The sequence below is a fragment of the Gymnogyps californianus genome, chromosome 1 (assembly GCF_018139145.2).
Source record: "Gymnogyps californianus isolate 813 chromosome 1, ASM1813914v2, whole genome shotgun sequence".
Classification (NCBI taxonomy): domain Eukaryota; kingdom Metazoa; phylum Chordata; class Aves; order Accipitriformes; family Cathartidae; genus Gymnogyps; species Gymnogyps californianus.
The window spans coordinates 14,168,611-14,193,770 of record NC_059471.1 but is presented as its reverse complement, the minus strand read 5'-3'; the positions used below and the strand labels follow the sequence as shown (position 1 = coordinate 14,193,770).

Here is a 25,160-nt window from a genome sequence, read left to right as displayed (position 1 = left end):
ATTACATGACAGGAAAAATAGAAGAGTTTTATTTTATCTTGCTTTCCCTTAGTACCTCATCATGCTTTAGGTTTTAACGAAGTAAAGAAAAAAATATATTTTCATCCTTGTGATTAATTTCACATGCTTATTCGTTAACAGAAGTTATAATGAGATACAATTGACAACATTCCACAAATGAGTAGTTATGGGAATTACAGAGTTTTTGTGTCAAATACAAAAAAATTGCTGTATTACCACAATCGCTGCTTTCGAGTTTTGCATCTCTCAACTGATTCATCTTCATTTCGGGACAATACAAAAATCAAGATATGCCTTTTGGTGAATGGAGATCTACATATATTTTAACTACTACTTTCAAAGAGGGAGAAGGATGTGTCATATTATGTTTCCAACAGCATTCAGAAAATTTCAGTGAGAATTGTCCTAACAGGGTCATGTTTTCATATCTCTGTTCTGAAAAGGAGCGTTACCCCCCCATCCTGCCTGTAACGTGTTAATAGGTATTTTCACCCATCTTCCAGTTGATCCAAGCCTACCCTTCCATTCTCTCTTTAGAATGAAAACCAGAAAAGAAATGTCTTGACATTTAAATGAGTTAAGGATGCAAGTAAATGAAGCATGGCCTGACCATCTCTTGTGTGAGCAATCTTGTAAAGGTAAATGAAGCTAGTCCAGTCTAAAAATATCAGAGTCTGATGCTTCATTTTGGTATTTCTTTAGAGTTGCATAGTATTTCACTATTTCAACACTGGTTTAACAGTGACAAGGTAGGATCTAATTTTGTAATGTTTTGCAAAATATGCAATGGCTTCTTTTCAGCCTGATTTTATTTTCTGATCAGCTGAAGTTTGTTGTTTGTAAAAAAGTATGCTTTAGGAAAAAAAAATTGCTTGTGTACCTGTGAAAAGAAAGATGCCAGATTTTTACTTAATAAACAACTTTTTTTTAATCCACTTAGTCATTTAGACATTGAGCATTGACTCCGTTATGAGTGATTAATACTGTTTTCACTTAGTAAAGTAGCAGTGACTCTTTAGCAACACAGTGAGAAGGAAGTCATAAACTCATACTAAAATAGCTGGTTAAATCTGCTAGGTTTCGGCAAAATTTTCATCATGTCAGGACAATAAAAGTAATCAGTAGTTTCAGTGAGTTTTGCATGAATATTTGTCTGAAAATAGTCCCAGTATGTCATCTACCAGGTTCTCACTTTGAATGAGCCTTACTTCTATCAATTTGAGGGCTTTCTCTGGCAGAAATTAAATTAATGAAGAATTCTTCTTGAAAGATCTACAAAATCCTGTTTTCATAAAACAAATGAAATTACATTAAATTAGCTTTACTTTGATAGGAGAAATGACTTTGGAAATTTCCTAGCCTGAGGATTTTTCCCAGTGATTAAAAATTCCCTTCAGCACAGAAGATGTTGAATCGCACTGAAGGAACCATGTAACACATTTTAGATTTCCAATTTTTGGAAATGACTTGAAGTTAAATTGTAATCATGGGATGTTTTCTTGAATCAAAGAATATTTTTAACCTTGAAGTTAAAAAAAAAAAGAATTGTAGTTTTCCTTCCTATACATTTAGTGCTGGATTTTGAGTATTGGACTTCCTCAGATGAAGATAAGTATGCTAAGAACTTTCACACTGAGACATACCTTACTAATGTTTTTCAACTAAAAAGCTTATTGAAGTAAAATCAAATTTAAATGAAAAACCACACCACAAAGTGAATATAATATGACTTCCATAAAGGCAAGCAGAAGAATAAATTGATTTCAGCTGACAAAACTTTTAATGCAAAGTTAACTTCACTGCATTGTACTCAAATTAGATACATTAACTTTTAAAATTTTCTGACCTTTGTGAGCTTCATTTTTCTCTGTTAACATAGCATGGACATTTGATTTACATTTTGTTAGTGGGAAGATTGAGTTAAATGACTGTAGATTCTATTTCCAAACTTGTTCACATTAAGAGATTTCTTTCTACTTAGAAAAGTTCAAACCATTTTACATGGGACAGGTTTGAATTACTTTATCTTACTGTTTGATCATATTAAATTGTTTTTGAATCAAGGGGTAATATTTGAAATTGGTATGCATACTTTTTCCATATCATTCTTATTGACTTACATAACAGTTGCACAGCTAGAACCTACCTCATGCAGGGGAGTTAGAAAATAAAGTATACTCCTTGCTATTCAGACATTAAAATATATGCTAGGGAAGTAAAAACATTGGGAGGTGAGGGCATTCCAACAGCCATGCTATCTGTGAGAAAGACATCAGTGCTTATAGCAGCATCCTTTCTATATTAAATCAGCAAAGGAATGTAAGGAGCATTTGATTCAAACTACTTTCTGTTCCCTCACAAAGATCATCAGATGCCTCACTAATAATAGGATGTATAAGTTTACATTTCATATCTTGATTAAAACTACTTGAAGTAATTCTAGTGACCTGCAGTTTACACCTCCTCTAGCTAACATTTCTTTCCAACATTAGTGAAACCAGTTATCTTTCAATTTGGTCAGAATTTGGTAAATGGGAGACATGTAAAAGCATGCAAATTTCTATCAGTTTGCAGCACACAGATGACAAACACATGGTCACTTACTGCCTTGATGCTTTCAAAATGTCCACCTTCTTTTTCAAAGTCAATTGACTGCCCGTTGAGTGTCCAATAGAAAGTGACATCTAGTGTGCTGTCATGAAGGGCTTTGCAACTGAGGACAATACTTTCTCCAACCGTTAACTCTATCTTCTTGGGAGTCAGCTCTATTCTTGTAGGTTCTTGAAATGTAGAAGGATTAGGAACATTTAGATGGAAGTCTAGTTATAGTGCAAGGCCAAAATAATATGATTGAGCTCTTCTTAGTCTACTCAGAGCTTACATTTACTATTTGTTTCAAATACATAGTGTCAAATACCAAAATTTATTAATAATGCACACTAAGACATGACAGTGGTGAACAGAAGGTACAGTCAGTTTAATGGAAGCAATAAGGCAGGATCCTAAACAACAATCTATAGGACTTCTGAGATGGATTAATTAATTAATTTTCTTAGTCTCAGAAAAAGCTATTAATTTTTTTAAGGCTGCAGCACCTGGAATCTTGTGATTGCATGAAAATCTCAGTTTTGTCACTTAAAATAAAAAAGTATGTTTCCAGGCATACTAAATATAGGAAGAATCTTGAAAAATGAAGTCAAAAGACTCGAACACCTAAGAACAAAAACCATGATCATATAAGAATTCAGCTGAAAAGTGTCAAAAATGTGGTTTAGAAATTAATTGCAACTCAGTGATTTGATTATTATTACTGTTCTAAGGAACTATCTTTCCTTAGATTTTATACTGATACAATTATTACTTTAATCCTAAGCTTTGTTCCCATGCAGAAAGAGGTAGGGATAAGTGAGTTCCCAAAGCTAAAATATGTTAAAAGGGATAGTGATCCTTTTACTTATAGAATTGTTTATGATCTGAGTGATTTAATATATATACTAATTCTTCTGACATACATCTACGATATAACAGCTGGAGTATGCAAACTGATGCAGGAATACAATGTTTGACCAGATGGAGGTTAGACCCCCTAGCTTGTTGGAAATGCTTATTCTGCCTGTACAATGCTGTCATATGGTTGGCTGGGAATTCTAAGCAATAATGAAATATTAGTAAAGAGAAATCATCATTATCATCGAAGTATTTTTTCATACCTTTAACAGATACTGATGCAATGATTTCTGCAGATCCAAATACATTTACACCTTGGCATAAGTACCGTCCTTCATCAGACTTGGAAGCATTCAGGATTCGCAGGCTCCCATGTGGAAGAATAGTTATCCTGAAAAGGATAAATACATAAATATATAAATATATCTCCTGTCCTAGCAGCCAAATTCCATGATGATATCTTTTAGAGCTAATAAATAGGATTAAAGACTGCTGCCTCTATAGCAAGGGATGATGAAGATGATAATTGAATTCTCTTCTGTTTCAAAAAGGTTGTAATAAACCCATTTTATTCCTTCTCCTTCCTTAATTCAAAAAGTTTCAGGCAAGCATCAGTGGATTAGTATCCTTTGACACTTATCAGTGGTGAATTTTAATGAACCTTTTGTGAAAAGTAAAAAAGGTCATTCTTCATAATTTGTCTTTAAAGTTTCACTGCTATATTATTGTCAAATCACATTCCAATATCAAGCACATGCTATTCCATTTAGAAAAAAATGACCTTAAAAATCAAATCTGAGAAGAATGGGAAGTAAAATGTGAAAGAGGACTAGAAAAAACATAAAATTAATTGTATCTGGTCAAAATATGATTTATGGCATCACTACACAGTGTAGCATAGAGACTTAAATAATCTCTGCTTTTTTGTAGCCTAGCTTTTATTTTTTTCCTTGAGTCTTGTATGATTGCAGGTCCACTACATCTCTAGGTAAGTAACCCCACTGAAGCATACTCAGAGAAATGTTGTTCAACCATTTACATTTAGGAGTTTCAAATTTTGCCTTTGCTTACACAGTATTAATCATAAAGTCCATGAAGCTACACAGAGGTGAAAATTAACACATTTTTGCTGTTCTAAAATGACAAAGCCCCTGAATTTATTATATATTAAAGCTGCAGCCCTGGAAGAGCAGTAAATAATCATTGCTCTTCTCCTGACAGAGAAGAGCTACAAGCCTAAATGGAACATGGCAACTCTTACATGACATTTAAGCCAAGCCCTGCTTGCAGATGTTGTATATCCTTTCCCAGGTTGGGTAGTGGTTATGGCTCTCTCAAAGGACATGGGAGATGTAGGTTGGAAGTCCACCAGCAGGCATGGACACTGACAGAAGATAATCCTCAGCAAGTGCTTTCAGGTATCACACAGAAGTGGAGGAGGAGATGAAGGAGTGCTTCCTTCTCCTGTATTTTGAAAGTAAGGTAAGACCTCTGTGTTAGAGAAAGAGTCTAACTAAGTAGGTGGGTGGCTCTTCCCGAGCGATGGTTGGATTTTTAGATATACCTCTCCAGAGAGGGCTTTCTATCTGTTAATGTAGTGACCAGCACTCTTTCTGCTGAGAGTCCTCTATTGAAGCTATGATCAGAAATCATGGAGGGTACAATGTTGTGGTTTACTCTTGAGAAGTATTTAACCAGGTGTAAGGCGCTTTGATCATCCTGATTAACAGGTCTGGGTTGGGCTCTTCAGCAGCCAAAAAAGGGAAGGAATTCCCTTTCTAGGCTGGACATGTTAAAATGCAAAGCTGAGTTACCTTTGATTTAAACTAGCAGTGATTCACCAAAGGCTTAAGATTCAATAATGTGCTCAAACTAAATCACTAATATGAGACTGCATATCTTTTTTTTTCTTGAAAAAGAATGATACCCTCTATTCTCTGACTCTGTTTGTGAAAAATGGTGTTTTATTATCTGAGGTTTATAAATATTGTGGTGAAGAAAACAGAATTTCATTCCAGTGAAAAATGTACTTCTATTCACTTCAGATGTGAAACCACTCACTGCTCTCAGCAGAGAGACAGAAGAAAATAATAGCTTCAAAAGTGAATGGGGCAGAGGAAGGACATGTCAACTCTCAAATTCCCTAGTGCAATCTCATGATGTATCTCCCATCTTGCTCTAAACAAATATGTATCAGTATTTGAGTCACATTATTTGTCTAAAGGTAATTTTATAGAAAACATGATTATATTAAGCAAATGCCTCTGTATCAGAGTTTTGAGGTTTTGGGTTTTTTTTCCAACAAATAAGAAGGCCTGAAATTTTGTTATATGTCACATCTTTGAAGAAACAATCTGCTTTAGGAACTGACAGGGATGTAAGCTTCCTTCCTTTCCTCTTGGTGTAAGTTTTGTTTTCCTATCAAGATGCTCTGTGATCAATGCTCTGAGGACATCATATCATTAGTATGACAATAGCCTTTGCAGAACAGTAATAGTTTTCATCAATATACTGTCAGCATCAGACAAATGAAAGGACACTCCGTCAGTGTTTACAAATTATAAAAGCTTATATGCAGCATAAGTCCTGATATAAAACGGTTTTTCATTCTGAGCTTGGAGGAAAAGAAAGTTAGATGCATATGGAAGATTATCTAATGAATCTTATACATATTATCAGCTACATTTCTATTTAGCTAAAAGCTCTTACTATCCATGAGGAAAAGAGTAATCGCTCAATCAAAGGAATTGCAAACACATTTGCTGGTGAATTATTTGGATCAGAAATTAATACTTTCCTTAAAATGCCTAGCATTCATCTGTTTTCCCCTTTTTTGTGTTTGGGAAAAAAGCCAGAGGCTGGTTATGATGGAAACTGAAATGCTTTATTTATTCACATAACACTTGCTGCACACAGCAGGAACATAGACTTCTCCTCCTTCCCTGCCAATATCTCTCAGTCACGGAGAGACCACCTGTGTAGTATGTCTACATATTTTAATAAGAAAATATCATAGCAAAAGGTTTTTTAGCTTCATAAATAAAAGGGAAGCAAAGAGAGAAGAAATGGGGTTGGAGTAGAGTTAAGGATAATTCAGGAAAAAAAACCTAAATTATTAATTTATTAGAAACTGAGGGCAAGATGATGATAGCTGAATGGACAGAGAAAGGATGGGTGAGAGATCAAGGTGATAGTTTGGAGATTTTTGTATTTAGGTATAAGAAAAACTCATTGTAGTCACATAAAGGAGATAGATGTTGTCCATTCAAGGACTCTGAAAAAATTGGCACATAAGCTTAGTGTCTCTGTAGAAAAGAGTTTTCATCTGTCTAATAACATGGAGAAAAAGAGATTAGCGTTAATGTCTTGGAGTCATAAGCATGTTGGCTTAAGATCAATAACAACAAAGATTTTAGCAGGAATTATTAGGAAAGAATAATCAAGATATGACAGCAAACAGTCAGTGGAACCTCTAAGTGGAACAGTAAGAAAGTTTAGATGTCGAATTCACATTGTAGATATCTACACTCAGATATCTCAACCTGGAACTGAATCTCACCCTCAAATCTTGATTTAGTTCCCCAGATGTAAGTGCCTGTTACGACATGACATCATTTGAGGCACAAAATCCCAGCTGCTGTTCACATCAAGAGCATGACTTGGAAATTCATTTCCCCATTGTCCCCACTTGCTGTGGCTTTGGCTTGTAAAATGAAGCAGTCTAAGCACATGAACTTCAGCTTATACTAAACTAGGAGGGATGCTTGAGGAGTGCATTGCTTTTCAGCTACAAATATGCATCCAGTCTGTGGAATGGGACTAGAACTATTCCAAAGAGAAAGTTAGAATTAGGCAGTGTGGACAGTGTCAACTTTTTGCTGTTCCTATTGATCCATACTACCTGCTCATATAGAAATAGCTGTAAGGTACCCAAGACACCTGCACAGGGCTGACAAATGTGACACAAGACCTATGAGAGGACTTAACTGCTTATAGCACAGAGGTTTACAGCAGGTGTAAGTGTGTCTTTTTGAAGTCTAGATGTGAGCCAGGATGACACTGTAGGACTCTCAAAGGGCGGCAGGATTTTGTGTGGGGATAGCAGACTCAAGCCCATAGTGTAATGTTAGAGACAGTCTAAAGAATTAAGGGATATAAAGTCTGTTAATGGTGGTGATGGTGAACACCAAGTATGATGCTGGTCTTTGAACTTAAACACCTGCTCTCTCAGAAATCAGTTAACCACAAGCTTCACTCCATACTGTATGCCCATGAAGCTAAAAAACCCCAACAAATTAATAATGAAAAGAGCTAAATTGAAATTGAATGTGAATTTCAAAGTGTATCTGATATCTGTGCATATTACGTTTTTCCACTATGATTTTATCTGAAATAGTGCAGCTGTTGGAGGCTCAGCTTGCAATGCCTGTGGTTTTCTTGTCTAGAATATCAGCAAGTTTGGAGATACATATTAGTAGTATTTCTATAATGTCAATTTTGCTAATGACAGCATAACCCAGTAAACTAGGTTGAGAATTGCTACAAAATCATAGAAGCATGAATGACAGTGTAAATTTTCTTCTTTAAGGCTTCAGGATTGGACTTAGATTGACATTGGAAGGCTGAAAAATACTCAGTAATTATAGTTTTCAGACAATGTTTCCAAGTGACTATTTTCACCGTAAAAATATTTGCAATCTATTCAAAACTATTGTTCAGCAGTAACACTGAAGATTGGAAACATTCTTAGTACATTTGTTTAAAGAAAAATGCATTAGCTCACACGGATCAGTCATTTCATCACTTTTGTTCTTCTTTTACCAATAAAGTATATACCAGGGAGAGTAAGATCCCTTATAAAGAATGTGCTGTTTTATCTGGAAGGATGAAAGTTCACACTGTTTGCATATGGGATGTTGATGTGAACAGAAAGGTGTTCTCTGAGACCAAGTGTCTGCTGAGAAGCTGATGGATGGAAATTAGGCTCATAGGAAATGCTAGATATTTGCTTATAGATGGTGTTTGGAAGTCCTGTATTTGGCAGTCAGAAATGCCTTCTCTCAATCAGTGAGACTGACAGAAAGGTAAGGAAAAGTGCTGATGGAGATGAACAGGGTGGAAGGTCCCCACAAATGTGAATGGCAAAATTCAGGTTCCTTTAGGCTTCATGTGATTTAGAGGAGAGGACTGAGTAGAATATGATATCTAAGAGTTGCTCATATGGGGAGTTTGGCGGGATTTTAAAGAAGTATCCTTTATTTTACAGTATTTTGATTAAAAAGTAGCAAGCTTTTTCCTTCATGCTGTATTGTGCACAGAAAACTTGTGAGAGTGACCGTAATCTTTGGCCTTATTTTGAGAAGGATAAAGCAGTAGGAAATACAGTTATCATTCTTTTGGTATAAAAAAGGGAAGTCTATTCTGCCTGCCATATTGTTGTGATTATTTTTCCTTTGATTAACTCTTAAGGATAAGTGAAACATATTAGTAGTCCAGATACTTTTACTGCTCCACTGTCTTACAGACAAAATATTAATTCCTTAATATCTGATACCACCCACCATAGAAGTTCTCAGATATTATTTACATAATAATTTTCATTCTGTTGCATCATTCATAGAGGATTCTCACAAACAGATGTCTTGATGCTGTGGCTAAGAATTGTTTAAAAATTCTGCAATGGACCCTGGAGTCTGGATGCTGAAGGAGCTGAGCAGATGAGGCAGCAAAAGTTACAATTGCTACACAACCTTCAGGATTTTACTGAGCACTTGTAGCAGAGACAGTGACACAGTGTCTGGATCTTAATAGAAATGAATGCCAGACAGCTTACTCTTGGAGCTTTATATTCTTTAAATAACAATTACAGAGTAAGAAAAAATAGAAGTCAATTGTGTGGCCATTTTTGGTGGGGAGGAAGAATTAGCAATGAGTACTTTGATTAGGCTATACACACTTTTACCTTTCTCTGTTTTCAATTCATTTTTTTTGTATTGTATTTTGACTTTATCTTTCATACTAAAGTCAATTTTTATAGGACTTTAGAAAAATAATCACAGCAATCAGGGAAGCATTACAGGTAGTTAAAAGCTTTGCAAACTTTAACACCTAGTAACTGGGTAAAAGAAAAGTGTAAGTTATTGAAGCAGTTAGAAAATTTTCCCCTGCATTTCTCATTGGGGTCTAAAACCAGGAGTATGAAATTGGTTTGTGTGCATGTTGGAAATAAGAACTTTAAAGATGCAAATGGAGAGAAGCTGCACTGACTCATTTAGCCTGTGGCCCCTCACAGTATTCTGCTCTGAGCAATCTGTCATTTCACATTAGCTTGGGTATGGGATCTGTCAGTATTCTTTAATGTAGATTACAAGGAATTGGGACAAGTATTTGTAAATAGTGGAAACCTTTATTTCTCCTTGAATGGCTGTGGGCTCTCTCATTTCCCCTTGCTTTTTCTTGCTCCTTCATAATAGATGTACAAGCCTCTAACTCTCACAGAAAATGGACATGAGTTATTGCTATAGTAAAACCACTTAAGTAAGCAGAATGCCATCTACTTTATATACATTTTTTATATGATCACCCTAGATAGAGTCTTTTTATTTAAATATCGTTGACCTAATTAGCAACAAGACTATGTTTGGCCCAGTCCCTTGGCAAAACACAAAATTATTTGGATTTTCTTCACTTCAGATTTTCAAACATTTATAATGGCGCAATTCCTGTGTGTGATATCTTAGGTCATTGGAATATGCTAAGACTTATCATTAATGTACTGCAAACTACTTGCAGCTCTATTTAAGCTAATGTATGCAAACTGTCTTAGGGCAGTTTTTTTCAAAGGAGCCACAACTGGGCCTCTCATTTTGTCCTTGCTGTTTGCTGCACAGTAATATTTGTGCATGAAAATACGCAGCTCTCACCGGTGCAAATGGTGTCCACATATGTAAATATAATATCAAGTGGCTGACACTAAAAGTCAGTTTTTGCTAACAAATGTAGCTTCTGTTCTAAGCACAGGGAATAAGTATGATTTCTGCAGTGTTGCTGAGCAGTAAAGGCTGGAAACTACCAATATGTCAGAATTAACATGATCTCTTGGAGTGCTTTTTTCTTTGTATGAGTAGGCTGGTCATTACTGGTTTTAACAGTGCTTCGTATTAATGACTTTATTCAGACCAGTACTTAAGCACATAGTTTGCTTTAAAGACTCTGTTAATAACATTAATGTCAATGATGACATAAAGGTCCTAAAATTTAAACATCTGCTAAGGTATTAAACTGAATCAGAGCCTAACTGTAAATGGAACAGAGATTCAAATCAGTAGTCTATTCCCTACAGTAATTAAACAAACAAGAAGACTTTTGAATTATTCTACATTTTCACTGGTACACTCAAGGAAGAGAGATCAGTTGGTACATTTTGAAAATTTATCATCATTTTGCTAATTGGCACCTTGCCATTCTGCTCAAATATTTTGCCCCAAAATGTGTTTGATCTTGTGTAAAGAAGAAAAATTGGAAGAATTCCTCAGAAGATATCTCAGGGTAAGTGTCCCAGAGGGTAGGAAAGGCCATTTAAGGTCTTTTCTATTCTGCATTGTAGTCCAAAAGTTCTTTTAAAAGCTTTTATAACATATGTTGGGTTTAGGACAATATATCTATAAACATCCTGAAATTACTGTAAAATGATGAAAATATTCTTTTATTTTTTTTACAATCTGTATTGTACTCTTGATCCATTTAAAATTAAAATCTATTTTAATATTTTAATATTTTTAATAATTAAATTTATTTCCTCTTTTTTACACACTATTTCAATGTCAGAAATATTCTGCTACTTAGAAAAGGTTCCGGCTTTTCAAGGAAAAGACTTTTATCACAATAATTTTTTCCATGTTCCTAAGTGACAGCAATGAATTATTAACTTACTCTATCTTCCTCAGAAGCTTTAGAAATAATAAAATGCTTGTAGGACTTCATAATTCCCTCCGGAAAAGAAAAATACATGGGAAAACTTTAGTTACCTTAAGATATTTCCATGTTTCACTTGTTACCTAGAAAAGCAACATTCGTACTTGAAGGCAGACTTGGTATGCAAGAGGTAAAATTCAAATAGACCAGGTGCTCAAGGGGGCAGATCTTTAGCCAGTGTAAAATGACACAATTTCATCCAACTACATGGATCTATTTTGATTTATACTAGATGAAGACACAGCTCAAAACAGCCAAAGTATGCTATGCTTGAAGTTTTAACATTAACTTCAGCGATATAATATGAACAGCAGAAATTTTAATTTCATTGAAATGAGATTCTTATAAAATTAAGACTGTTAATTAGATGTTTACATGGGAAGTTTTTGTATGCTCAGTCCAGCAGTCATCTAGCTAAAGCATTATTATTGTAAGCTCTGTAATAATGTGTAGTCAGACGGAACCTGCTTTCCAACATTGATTCATGTTCTATAGCAACTCTACTAGAATATTGCAAGTGGTATTTCCATGTAACACAGCAATGAAATTTAATCTTTCCCACCTCCGTGAAAAATTGTTTTGTTAGAGATACTGTTACTGCTTTCATGTGAATAGAAGAGTTGGGTGGATGGGAACAATTGACCATTTTTGCATTAGATCCCTGCTCTCAGGAAAAAAAAAAAAAAAGGAGAAGAAAACAAAGTAGTTTGAAATAAATTAATACGCATTATTTAAGACCACCCTGATGGAGCTGTTTTCTGCTTTTTAGTGCTCTCTTCCTTGCATACATAGACAGTCAGTTATTTAAGTGTCACTGGGAGCTGAATGCCATAATCCCAAGCAAGATGGCAAGGTACCAGCAGCCAAAGTGGCTGCTGACTGCTTGCAAGGGAGGCTGACAGTTGAGAATCAAATCAGCAAGAGGGCTGTGAATCCATCCAAATTAGCCAGCATGGAGGTCTGAAAAGGATTAGGGCTTAAATACATGCTTTCTGTGTCCCATTGATATAACGCATCAAAACCCCCAAAATATGCATCTTCTTGTCTGTCATTTCTAGAAGTAGACACTAGAATGAGATGAATCTGCTCACAGTATGTGAGGGCTGAGATCATTTTAATGATCTACTGATACATGTTGTTAATGTGTTATTCTGTTAATTTCTTACTTAATGCCTTTGAATTTGAGTGTGTTTTGCAAAATTGTGGTTTCAACCATCTCATATGTGTAATTTCATTGTAGTTCAAAGACGGGATAGTTGAAGATGGTAACTGCTGCCACATCCTCAGATCAAACTGACCCTGTTGTCAACTGGAGAAGCTCTAATTATATTTCTGTCATACGGTAGGTACTACTAGATCCTGCAAGAATGAAAACTGATTGCTTTCATTAGTCCCTGCCTCTGGAGGAGTGTGCAAAGCCTGCACTTACTGCATGTTTGCCCAGGTAGAAACTCTTTGGAGGGAGACTCCATTAGCACGATGAACATTTTGCTTAGATCAATAGCTACAAGTTCTTCACCAGTTGTTTAGGAATTTCTTTATAAGATGCAATGCTCCACAGAACTGCTGACATTCTAACCATTTCTGTTGTGAAATGGCCCCTATTTTCTCCCCTTCTATTAGCTATAAGGTCTCACTGGGACTACAGCCTGGTTTGAAATGCTGTTTTCATGAAAGATACAGATCTAGAGGGGATAGAGTAAGGAGATAGAGTAAAAGAGTTTTTTAGTACAAAAATGACTTCTGAAAATGGGAAAGGAATAATTTGATCATGTTAGGTTTAGATTATTTTAGCTCTCGAGATAAATTTCCTGAGATGTTTGTGGAATTGTCAACATTGAGAAGCTTGGTAGACTGTATGTAACAAAAATGGCATAGATTAGTATAGTGATAGAAATGATAGAATAGTATAATTGCTCCTGCTTTGTAGTAAGAGGTCCCCGCCAGCTCTGGTTATTCAAATCAGACATCACCATGCTGTGAGCAATAAAGGGCAGTCCTTACTTGTCTGCTCGGTTTTGCAGTAATTCTGAGTTTACCCTTGGAAATTCCAGCACTTCTTTCTTCTATCATCATCTTCATTGACGGTTAGATCTAGTGGGAAAGATCTAAATAATCTGTCACTACATCCAGAAAGAAAGCAAAGGATGGAGGCAAAAAGCTGTCTCATGGCTCCATTTTCACTCCAGACTACTTCACACCTTGAGACAGGAGCTTTTAAGTGGAGAAATCTGTGTGACAGAACAGACTTCACAAAAAATGTGAGAAGTGAATGTGCACACCTGACAACCTTCCCTCTCTAGTCCCATGACGCTGCCCTAATCTGGCTCTGTGATATAGTGACATTAGCTATGGATTTCTACATTGTTTGCATCCAACACATTTCCTGACCACATCCTCAACGAGTGGTGTGCTTAAAAGTCAGTACCTCTTCTGAACACGTGGTTGCTTATTAAGATATTGGTGCAAGCTGAGGATTCAGAAATGTCCATTATGAATAGCTGTGCAGACTAAAGGCTGTACTGTTTCTGCAACACATACAAAATTATCACAGGAACATTCGATCTGGAAGACAGCTCTTCTAGAATACTACCTTGTTTCTTACCATTGACAATTCTCTCTAATTATGTTTCTTTTTTCATAGTAAACCCATGGGTTAATGATCATACTGACAGGGTCTTGCAACGTTTAAACTTTTATGAAGGGTTAGAAAAATATATCTAACTAAACTGTAAAGCTGACTGAGCTACATTAGCTTTCTTACATTTTGTGAAAGAACCAGTCTGACCTGTGGATGCAGACATCTTGCACGAAGGAGAGAGGATCAGTTCAGTGGAGATGCAGTTCAAAAGCATTGGCTCAGCACAAAAATACTTCTAGACTGTAGGAATTGTAAATGGGATTTTGACCATAATGGACTAGGATCTTATTGACACCAGTTTTCAGGTCAGTTGAGTTCATTTTGCATTCAGGAGGAGAATCTGGTACTATGGCTGGAAAACTAGGTAAAACAAGATCTATTTTATTCTAGTGTCACAAGGTGAAATACAGTCTTTTAACTGTGAAAAGTCAGTTAAAAAGACACGTGTTCCCTCCAGAGAACTGTATTGCCACTAATAGTAAGGGTGAAAAGGGTACAAAGCTCTTGCTGACAAACAATCTACTGATTAGGGTTGTTTGAACCTTAAAAGCTTTAGTTTACTTTGGAATACCTTGCACTTTAGCCACGACTCAAAAGATTTTGATTACAAGCTGTAATAACAGTTCAGTAGGAAGTGCTTCTCTTTAAAACTGACATATCTATCTACAGCTGTATCACTGTGCATGAAAGAGAACAGATGGAATTACCCTGGTGACATAAGTTATGTGCAACAGAGCATAAGAGACAATAATAATGATACAAGGAAAAAGAATTCAGTGACTATCTGTGCTACTCTGCCAGGCTGCTCCCAAAGATGGTTCTTGTTTTAGACTGGGGTGCCCCACCATGCACAATGAGGTGATCATAGACCTCTTTGGGAGAAACACTCTATGTGAAGAATAGGGTGCCCTCAGGCTCAGCCCGTTTTGCTTTATGCACAAACCATCATGCACAGCCTCTTCCTTCTGTCTCTCAATGTCTGTATTGCTTTTGCAATGATGGCAAGTTGTGATAGTCACACACTCTGGAGAGGACTAGGGAGCCAGCAAGAACCAGTGAGAAGCACCTGGGGAGAAGATGCAATTGCTAATGTCATGATGCTGGATACCCACATCATTTCAAGGATTTGCTTTGCTCTTGCATTGCTCTTGCTGCTGCCAGCCACAAGCTCTCTGATGGATGGGATGTAGTGCATCTGAGCTCCTATTTATTTATCACGGTAAGTCTGGGTACACATCATTACATCCCACTGGTGAGACCACATACTCCCAGATGATACACATGATGAGTTGTGGATTGCTAATTTCAAGATATAAACTGTCATGGTTGTGGTGCCACACCAGCAATTGACAGCGGGCATTGGAGAGGATCCCGTATTGGTCTAGAGACAGCAGTGAATTGTTGTGTGGCATCAGCTGTGTCACACCTACAGACTGGTGGCACAGCAGCCGTGCAATCGTTCTAAGGTCTCTGCTGCTGTAACTGTAGCAGAAAACTCTAATGCCAAAAGCAGGCTCTTGTTTGCTATTTGAAAGAGTCAAAGCAGCATTGGGGCATTCATGTGGCACACAGCTCCAAAACTTCCTGGCTCTCTTCATACCAATGGCCTCAATAAACATGCATCTTGTCTCACTAGCACTGAAACAAGAACATGATACTTCTTCAGTGACATTATCTTCCCTGTTTTTCTACATGCTATTTGCTTTCTTCAACCTTTTTTTTCCCTCAATCTTTCTTTCCTAAGTATCTTTTCCTGCACAAAACAGCATGCTATGGCCTTCTTAACTGTTGCCCCATCTCTCTTCTTCCCTAATCTTACCTATGAAATGCATTGTCAATGACTTTGGCATGGAGCTAGGAACATAACAGTATAGAAAATAGGATGAAAAAGTTGTTGTGTCACAGCAGATAACCCACTGCCAGACATACAGTTGTGTCATATAATTATACAGATAGACTAATCAGAAAAACCCATTTGATAAGTTTATATAGCTATAGCAAGCTCCCTTCTCAGGATGGCAGAGAGGAGTACTGAATCAATGGAGACCTCTCTGCTCACTATATAACCACATCTCACTTTTGCACACAGAATTATTTTCTACAGCCATTCAAAAGTACTTTGATCTCTTTTTAACGTCTTTACTTGTATACTTTGAATCTATTAGACCAGGTCACTACTTCCCAGGCACCTGGCAAGGCTAAGCTAAGTATGTAAAGCCAGTAGTGTGAATGTGTTCTTAAAGCAGATAGCGACAGATGGCATCAGTTTTGCCTGTCATTTCGTAGTTCACTATGTTGGTATCTCTCTTTCCCTCTCTTCTGAGGTCTGGGAAGAGACACAGTCAGGGATCAGAGGCAAAGAAAAGAAAGATATTTTTCCTAGGGATACAGAGAGGACTACATACAGAGTTTCTTGAAACCTGATGAAAGGTTGCTGAACTAAAAGCAAACCTGAAAGGAAGGATGAGCCTTCCAAGGACACAGTGGATGGGGATAATCTGTTTATAGCTTCACTTTTCTGTCGCCAAGTTTACTTCATTTAAAAAATGTTCCTTGATTTTATTTCACTTCTAAGAAAACATAGCTCCTGTGGTTCAAACATTTTGGTGCTTTAGGGGTGCTCACTTTGATGAAAAGTTCCAGACAAATCCTCAAAACTCTGGTTGACTCATGCTCCTGTCATGCTTATGTACATTCCTGCTGAACTGAGATTACACTTGTAACCTCATCCATCATTTTTTCCCTAATTTATTAGTGTTTGAACTTGGAACCTTTGCAGTGCTCTTCACATAGTTCCTTGGATATGATTATAGCATTATTTATGAACTGCACAAAAATAGAAGAATGTAAAGAGCAGATGACCTTTCTTTTAATTTAAGATTTCATAGCTTCTTCCAGGGACAATCAGCAAAAGCAAAGACCTTTTTTATAAGATGATTTTATTTACTGCTTTTATTGAAAGTAGAAATCTAAGCTGCCATTTAGCATCAGGGCTGTGAAAGGGAACACAGTAAGATGGAGTCTTTGCTACAAGAATCAGGTAAAAAAGTTCCTTTGAGAGGGATGTAGTTCAGAACCTAAAAAAAAAGAGGGGATTGACCTTGATAAGGCTTAACAAGTGATACCCAGAAATATCTGTATATTCAAGGTGCTGCTTGACAGGTTCCAAGATCACATATGGACTTTTATTTATGGACATTTATAAAGCACTCCAACCTCTGGACTTATCTTTATTGTGGAGGTATTTTGATTTATAACTTCAAATATTGAATCTAATGAGATTCCTATTCAAATACAAACTGTTAGTATGAATTGGGAGATATTTGAGCTAAAGCAAATTAGTTCAATTCAGCATCATTTTATAACTCAGTAACATTACCTTTTTGAGTCCTCTATCACTAATCTTCCACAGCTATACCTCATACTCTGAAAAGCAGCCTTTCAATACGTAAAGGGGGCTTATAAGAAAGATGGGGACAGACTTTTTAACAGGACCTGTAGTGATAGGACAAGGGGTAATGGTTTGTGGCGGGTTGACCCTGGCTGGATGCCAGGTGCCCACCAAAGCCGCTCTATCACTCCCCCTCCTCAACTGGACAGGGGAGAAAAAATAAAACGAAAGGCTCGTGGGTCGAGATAAGGACAGGGAGATCACTCACTAATTACCATCACGGGCAAAACAGACTCGACTTGGGGAAAAATTAGTTTAATTTATTACTAGTCAAATCAGAGCAGGATAATGAGAAATAAAACCAAATCTTAAAACACCTTCTCCCCCACCCCTCCCTTCTTCCCAGGCTTAACTTTACTCCTGATTTTCTCTACCTCCTCCCCCCCGAGCGGCGCAGGGGGACGGGGAATGGGGGTTTGGGTCAGTTCATCACACGTTGTTTCTGCCGCTCCTTCCTCCTCAGGGGGGGGATTCATCACACACTTCCCCTGCTCCAGCGTGGGGTCCCTCCCACGGGAGACAGTCCTCCATGAACTTCTCCAATGTGAGTCCTTCCCATGGGCTGCAGTTCTTCACGAACTGCTCCAGCGTGGGTCCCATCGACGGGATGCAGTCCTTCAGGAACAGACTGCTCCAGCGTGGGTCCCCCACGGGGTCACAAGTCCTGCCAGCAAACCTGCTCCAGCGTGGGCTCCTCTCTCCACGGGGCCACAGGTCCTGCCAGGAGCCTGCTCCAGCGTGGGCTTCCCACGGGGTCACAGCCTCCTTCGGGCATCCGCCTGCTCTGGCGTGGGGTCCTCCATGGGCTGCAGGTGGATATCTGCTCCACCGTGGACCTCCATGGGCTGCAGGGGGACAGCCTGCCTCACCATGGTCTTCACCACAGGCTGCAGGGGAATCTCTGCTCCGGCGCCTGGAGCACCTCCTCCCCCTCCTTCTTCCCTGACCTTGGTGTCTGCAGAGTTGTTTCTCTCACATCTTCTCACTCCTCTCTGGCTGCAACTGCAACTCCCCTGTAACTTCTTTTCCCTTTCTTAAATATGTTATCACAGAGGTGCTACCACTGTTGCTGATGGGCTCGGCCTTGGCCAGCGGCGGGTCCGTCTTGGAGCCAGCTGGCATTGGCTCTATCGGACATAGGGGAAGCTTCTAGCAGCTTCTCACAGAAGCCACCCCTGTAGCCCCCCTGCTACCAAAACCTTGCCATGCAAACCCAATACATGGTTTTAAACTAAGAGGGTAGATTCAGACTAGATGTAAGGAAGAAATTTTTTGTGATGAGGGTGGTGAAACACTGGAACAGGTTGCCTAGAGAGGTGGTAGATGCCTGTCGTGGTTTAACCCCAGCCGGCAACTAAGCACCACACAGCTGCTCGCTCACTCCCCCCACCCAGTGGGATGGGGGAGAGAATCAGAAAAAAAAAACCCTCGTGGGTTGAGATAAAGACAGTTTAATAGGACAGAAAGGAAGGAAAAACAATGATAATGATAATAATAATAATATGACAGTAGTAATACTAAAAGAATCAGACTATACAAAGCAAGTGATGCACAATGCAATTGCTCACCACCTGCTGACCAATGCCCAGTTAGTTCCAGAGCCGTGATCCCCCCTCCCAGCCAACTCCCCCCAGTTTATATACTGGGCATGATGTCATATGGTATGGAATATCCCTTTGGCCAGTTTGGGTCAGCTGTCCTGGCTGTGTCCCCTCCCAACTTCTTGTGCCCCTCCAGCCTTCTTGCTGGCTGGGCATGAGAAGCTGAAAAATCCTTGACTTAGTATAAACACTACTTAGCAACAACTAAAAACATCAGTGTGTTATCAACATTATTTTCCTACTAAATCCAAAACACAGCACTATACCAGCTACTAGGAAGAAAATTAACTCTGTCCTAGCTGAAACCAGGACAATGCCCTATCCCTGGAAACATTCAAGGGGCTCTGAGCTACCTGATCTAGTTAAAGATAAAATAATAGAATCATTTAGGTTGGAAAAGACCTTTAAGATCATCAAGTCCAACTATAAACAACAGTTGGATGACGTCCCTGCTCATTGCAGGAGGGTTGGACTAGATGACTTTTAAAGGTCTGTTCCAACCCAAACCATTCTATGATTCTATGAAAATAGGAACAGTTAGCGGAAAAGAAGAAAACAGACTTAATTTAATGACGATGTAAAGGGCCATGGGTTTTGTCTCATACAAAAGGAGACACAATGAATGCAGAATCAATGCTCAGCAATTTGAGTGCAGCTACTTTTGTAATCCAAGCAGGGAAGACACCTTCTATGCCTGTAGTCTGTAGCACAACAAATGGACAGCCTGCCTCTTCAGTTCAGCAGTGACACAGGCAGTAGATAAATCAGTTTGTTAATCAGTTTGTCCTACTGCCAAACATGAAATAAGTATGGATTTGCAGTAATTATCCTTGCAAAGGGGACATTAGTGATCACTATATCTTGTGTGAAGAGTTTGGGACCTCTGAGTCATTTATGAACCGTGGTCCATTGACTGCTTTTTCACAGGCTACTGTTTCTACCTAATTGGGATTTGCGTCTAAAATCTTTTCTTGGTCAGGCTAGAATAAGTTGTATTTATAATTTGTCTCTCCACATTTGGTATTTATTTAATCAACAAAGTAATTATTGTCTAAATTACTAAGCATGTCTTACCTCAAGGCTTGATGACTGTTAAACAAAAGAATTCATTAAAAAGGGAGATTATTGCCATCCTTGCAAAGATATGCAAATAACAGTGAAGGTACAGGAAAACTTTATTCCTTTCTAAGCAGTTTCTTGCAAGGACCAGGCACTGTCATGAGTTTTGCATAGGGCAGACAGCAGATATTAGAAAAGAGTGGGGAAGGACAATTTGGGATGGAGAAGGTGACAGAGGTTCTTTTGCAGCCTGTGCTTCCTCAGGAGGAATTCCAGCTCTTTTCTGAACGACTCTAAAATTTGGGCACTGTGATTCAAAAGTCACAATCAGGTTGTAAACTAAGAAGAGTATCAATGGCTAAGTAGTGTTGAAATTATCAAAGAATAAAGTACTACACACTGGAGCCCTTAGGCAATGCTATCATAAAAAAATAAAAACCAAAGGGTGAGATGAAAGATTCACGTTCACTTTGACTATAAAGCAACCTTATAGCTGCAAGCAATCTTCTACAATTATTTTCATCTCAAAATGAGAATGTTTATGTTGTTGATATTATACATTATAAACTCGAAGCCCAAAGTTCACCAGAAAGCAAGTGTTTTTGAATCAAGATATAGGTTTAATCCCATTAGACATTTTTCTGATCTGGTTTCACATCTGACAGTTTGAAGATACAGTGTTTGAGATCTTGGTCAGGCTCAGCTATGCTTTAATTCTTACAGTTGTGTGATCACTCAAGTTTTTTATTTTCTCTTCTTTTTTAGGTCGGCTTTAATCCAGTTCTATTTTTTTCCTTCAAAGATGGAATCATCTAACTCTAAGAATGCTTACAGAAGGCTAGTCTTTCCTGGAACACACATTAATGACAAAACCTTTGCTTCTACTTTGCTTCTGCTTTGACTATAGAAATCTAACCAGGCTATAGGCAGCACAGAAGCCTAACAGACCACTGGAGATGTTCATTTCCATGTTCACCTTTTGGGGTAGGTACATTATGAAGGAAATTTTTGGCTGATGCTCTGCCTGAATTTCAAACTCAATCAGAATTCAGTAGCCCACTACTTTCTTGTTCATTATCATGAGAAAAACGTAGACCAACAAGAAATTCTTGGATGCAACACTGGCCTTGCACCATATTCTTAGCTGTGATGGTATAAATGTGTGTTTAAAATATAAATTATACTGGTTTCCTTTCCATGTGTGTGACAATTTACATGACAGAAAAAGAGATAATATGCTAGGATAATATTCTAGTACTAGATAATTAAGGGTTAGATTATGTTCAAGTGTTTTAGAGATAATATTCTGGTAGCTAACTCCATAGAATTAGCCATGGTTGTGGAAGGTTCAAATTTGCTACAGGATGTTATTTTTTTTCCCCAGATTTCCAGAATTCCATGGGTTTTGAAAAAATTTTGAGCACATTTCAAACTGAATATGTCAAAAAAATGTTTTAATATTCAAATTCCTACGTCACTAGACATATAAAAAATGTAAAATATCTGTGTTCTGGAACACTAAGATCTAAAGTACAGTTTGGGCATTCAGTCAAAGTACTCACTATTAGAATGACATGAATGGAAAAGAATGAAGTTTGTGATCAAAGATAGAGACTTTAAAAATTAATTTGGTAGGTTTTATCTGACCAAGCTTTGTGGCAAGTCACAAAATCGACTTCCAAATAAATAATGCCAAGCCTTACTTCCTCCCCTTTATAACTTATTTTACAGATCAATATTCCTATGTATGGAAATTTGTTTAAATAATTCATAGCTGCTTGAACAGAAATGCTGAAGTGCTATTGGAGTATTATTTTCATGTGCAAAAGGTCGCCTGTTGGGCAAAAATCACCATCTTCACGAGAAAATATAAAATATTAGAAATTTAAAAGGATTCCATTTAGATTAAGCCTGTGTTCATCAAGATTTACGGATTGAGTCTTGTTTCATTCAAGGCAATATGCCTCCCTCTAATTACTTTTTTTATAGAATTACTATTTTCATCTTTGTAAATGCCAAATGAATTAATCACCATGTCTAAACAATGAATATCTTGGCAATTAAATAATGACTTGCCTTTCACTGTATGTTGTTACACTAGTTCTTGGTCTTCATGTTGGGACACTAGCCATAAGATTTCATTTCATTTGATTTAATTAATAGGAAACTGTTAAAATGAAATTCACAAATGCAGAAATTCAATTTAAAGGTTCATATGCCTGATCGAAGACAGTTGAGACATAAATAACTGCACTTGAAAACAGATCTGCTTAAAATGGAAACAGGGTGGATTGCTAAAAATATCTCACAAAGCAGGCATATATTTAATCCAAATTTACTGTTTTCAGCTCTGGAACTTACGGAGGAACTGTGTATTGTTTTTAACAGATGAAACAACAGTTTCTAATTGCTAGTGTCACTGAATCTTACTCTGTCATTGCACAGTCACTCTGGATCATTTTCCACCATAAATTTGAGCTAGGTGAAGAATGGGCATTTCCATCCAATTAGCCAAAAACTCAAGAGTTTATGGCAGTCTTATGTTTTTATTGGCTTTCCAATGGCAAGGCAGGACAGACTACTTAATTCACACAGAGTTTACTGAGCCTTTTTTTATTTTTAAACAATTCTGAATCAGCAGATTGCTTTTGTGCTGGCTTCAGTGTTTTCTTACATAGCTTCAGCATGTTTGGTTTCAGAACAAGCAATCTAAAAGTGGATTTACTTTCTTGTGAGTCACAGCCATAGGAGGAGCTTCTGCAAAGCAACAAAATTTCACCAGTGTAGGACACAGTGCTTCTACAGGGTAGGCTCTATCCCTTTCCTGTGCATTTGACAGACCTTCTAATCTTAACAGAATAGGTTTGAACTCAGTGCATGTAGGGAGTGAAATTACTCATGTATCACAGCACAGGAATTTGGATGTATACATGTATTATTTAAAATCAATATGTTAACATAAAATAAAAATTATTTAATTTTAACATACTAATAGAATTTTCTCCTTGTGCATGCTTTTCAGATTTGATGTAAGATTAAGAGGGAAGTCTTCTCAGTAATAGCTGAAATATCTTAATTCATGAATGTAATAACTGCTTCCAATATTTCTTTTACCTACTTGTCTTTGACATAGACACTTCCTCAGTTTCAAACTGGTAAAACACTGACAATTAAACCACTGGCATAACATCACTTTTTCATCATTACAACAACAAGTTCAATATTATAGTTCTATTACAAAAGAGCTTGATGTGCAAAACGTCTGCAATATGTACAATGAACATGCAGTCAGAATGAAGCACAGTGGGTAGCACAGTGGTAATGCATTTACCTGAGTGCTATAGACTGCTCTGTGGCTCTCTCTGGAACTGAACAATCACTCTGTTAATGAATATAAAAATCTAGTTCTGGGTTGTTGTCATGGACACTTGATTACTTTTGATATTACAGAAAGCTCTGCTTCCAGCCCCCATAGTAGTTCTTTTTAAATTTATATCTAAGAGAATTACTTAATGCTACTTTTAGGAGGAAATGTAAATATTTCCCTTTGACCCTGTCCATTCTGTCAAAACTGGTACTATTACATCTGTAGTTCAGCCAGACCACACACATGACATCCTGCTTCTATTTAACAGTCTTGATATTAGAGCTTGAAGTCAGCGCATATGCTCTGGAAAAACTATTGATGGAAAAACATTATTATCTTCATGTTCTTTACTGTCTTTCTGCCAAATAGAGAATCCTGTGAATGTAGCTCAAATATTTTTTGTAATCCATCATGTGGTAACTATGGCAGCACCTCGTTCTATTTAACCATGGCTTCTTGTAATAAGTATTAATCTGAAACAATTCAACAGCTGATCAATGTGCAGAGATCCATGAATTTGGAAGACAAAAAAGACAAAACTCTTGCAGTAGCTCGCTGTAGAATTAGAACATTTGAAGAAAGTAATCCCAAAACTTTGATTTTCAACTGTATTCTTTGGCTAACAAAAGATAGTCCTTTTCCTGTCCCTTGCCTTATTTCTATCCTTAGACCTTCATTGTGCAGCAACTCTGGATTAAGAATTCAGTCATGCAATAACTAAGAATGTCCCACAATAGTTTCATAACTATTTGTTAAAAATATATTGTTTTTTCTTAGTTTTCTTTTAATTATTGTACTATAGGTAACAGACAAAGCCATCCATTTTCTCATTTAAACAAACAAAATCTTATGCACTTTATTATAAAAAAGAGAAGGAAGATAGAGATGGGTTTTACTGTCATTCCTAGTTTTAAATATTTGTGATTAAAGCAGATATGTGGGGTGTGATCATATAAATAGAAATAAATTTCTACATTTATTAAACATATATATGTTTTATCTCTATAAAGCACTGAAGCATTTTGATTCCAAAGCAGCTGTCTAGTTCAACCTCAAAATAAGAGGAAAAGAAAAAGTTGTCTCCAGAATTCCAATGTCTTCAATGCACAGATGAATAAGAGCTGTACTGCATAAGAAATAAAAAAATGCCACTATAAGAAACTGATGAAGTGTATGCTCAAACATGAAAATAGAAGTGTCATCTTCATTTATTATTTTGAATAAAAAAGAAGTAATATTCAAAGACTAAGCGACCTAATTCAAATTCCCAACAGTGGCATATATATGATTTTCCCAGATCCAGCTGAGTAAACTGAATAAACTGTTTCTATAAAGTTAACTCAGTAACAAAGAAATCTGTGGTTACGGAACAGTGTATTTGTAACTGCACAGATAATGGTGACAAATAAGTCAGCTACTGAAACCAAATAAATCACAAGCAGTAATGAACAGAGGACTAAATCTTATAGCACATTAAGGAATATATCCAACAAAGTGGATGAGATGCCATTATGTTAGACATAATTGAACTAAACCCAAACAAATGACCATGAACCCAAAAGGCTGAAGCTAATAACAACACGCTGTGAAAAGAAAAGG

General features: G+C 37.1%; 1 protein-coding gene across 1 annotated transcript in view; it reads right to left on the bottom strand.

Moving 5' to 3' along the window:
- Nucleotides 1-25,160, bottom strand: part of CNTN5 (contactin 5) — a 356,213-nt gene that overhangs the window by 64,088 nt on the left and 266,965 nt on the right. The window contains exons 12-13 of the mRNA XM_050914379.1: nt 3,732-3,859; nt 2,626-2,801 (exon numbers count right to left, since the gene is read on the bottom strand). Of these exons, the coding sequence (XP_050770336.1) occupies nt 2,626-2,801; nt 3,732-3,859 (304 nt within the window). The remainder of the gene's footprint in view (nt 1-2,625; nt 2,802-3,731; nt 3,860-25,160) is intronic.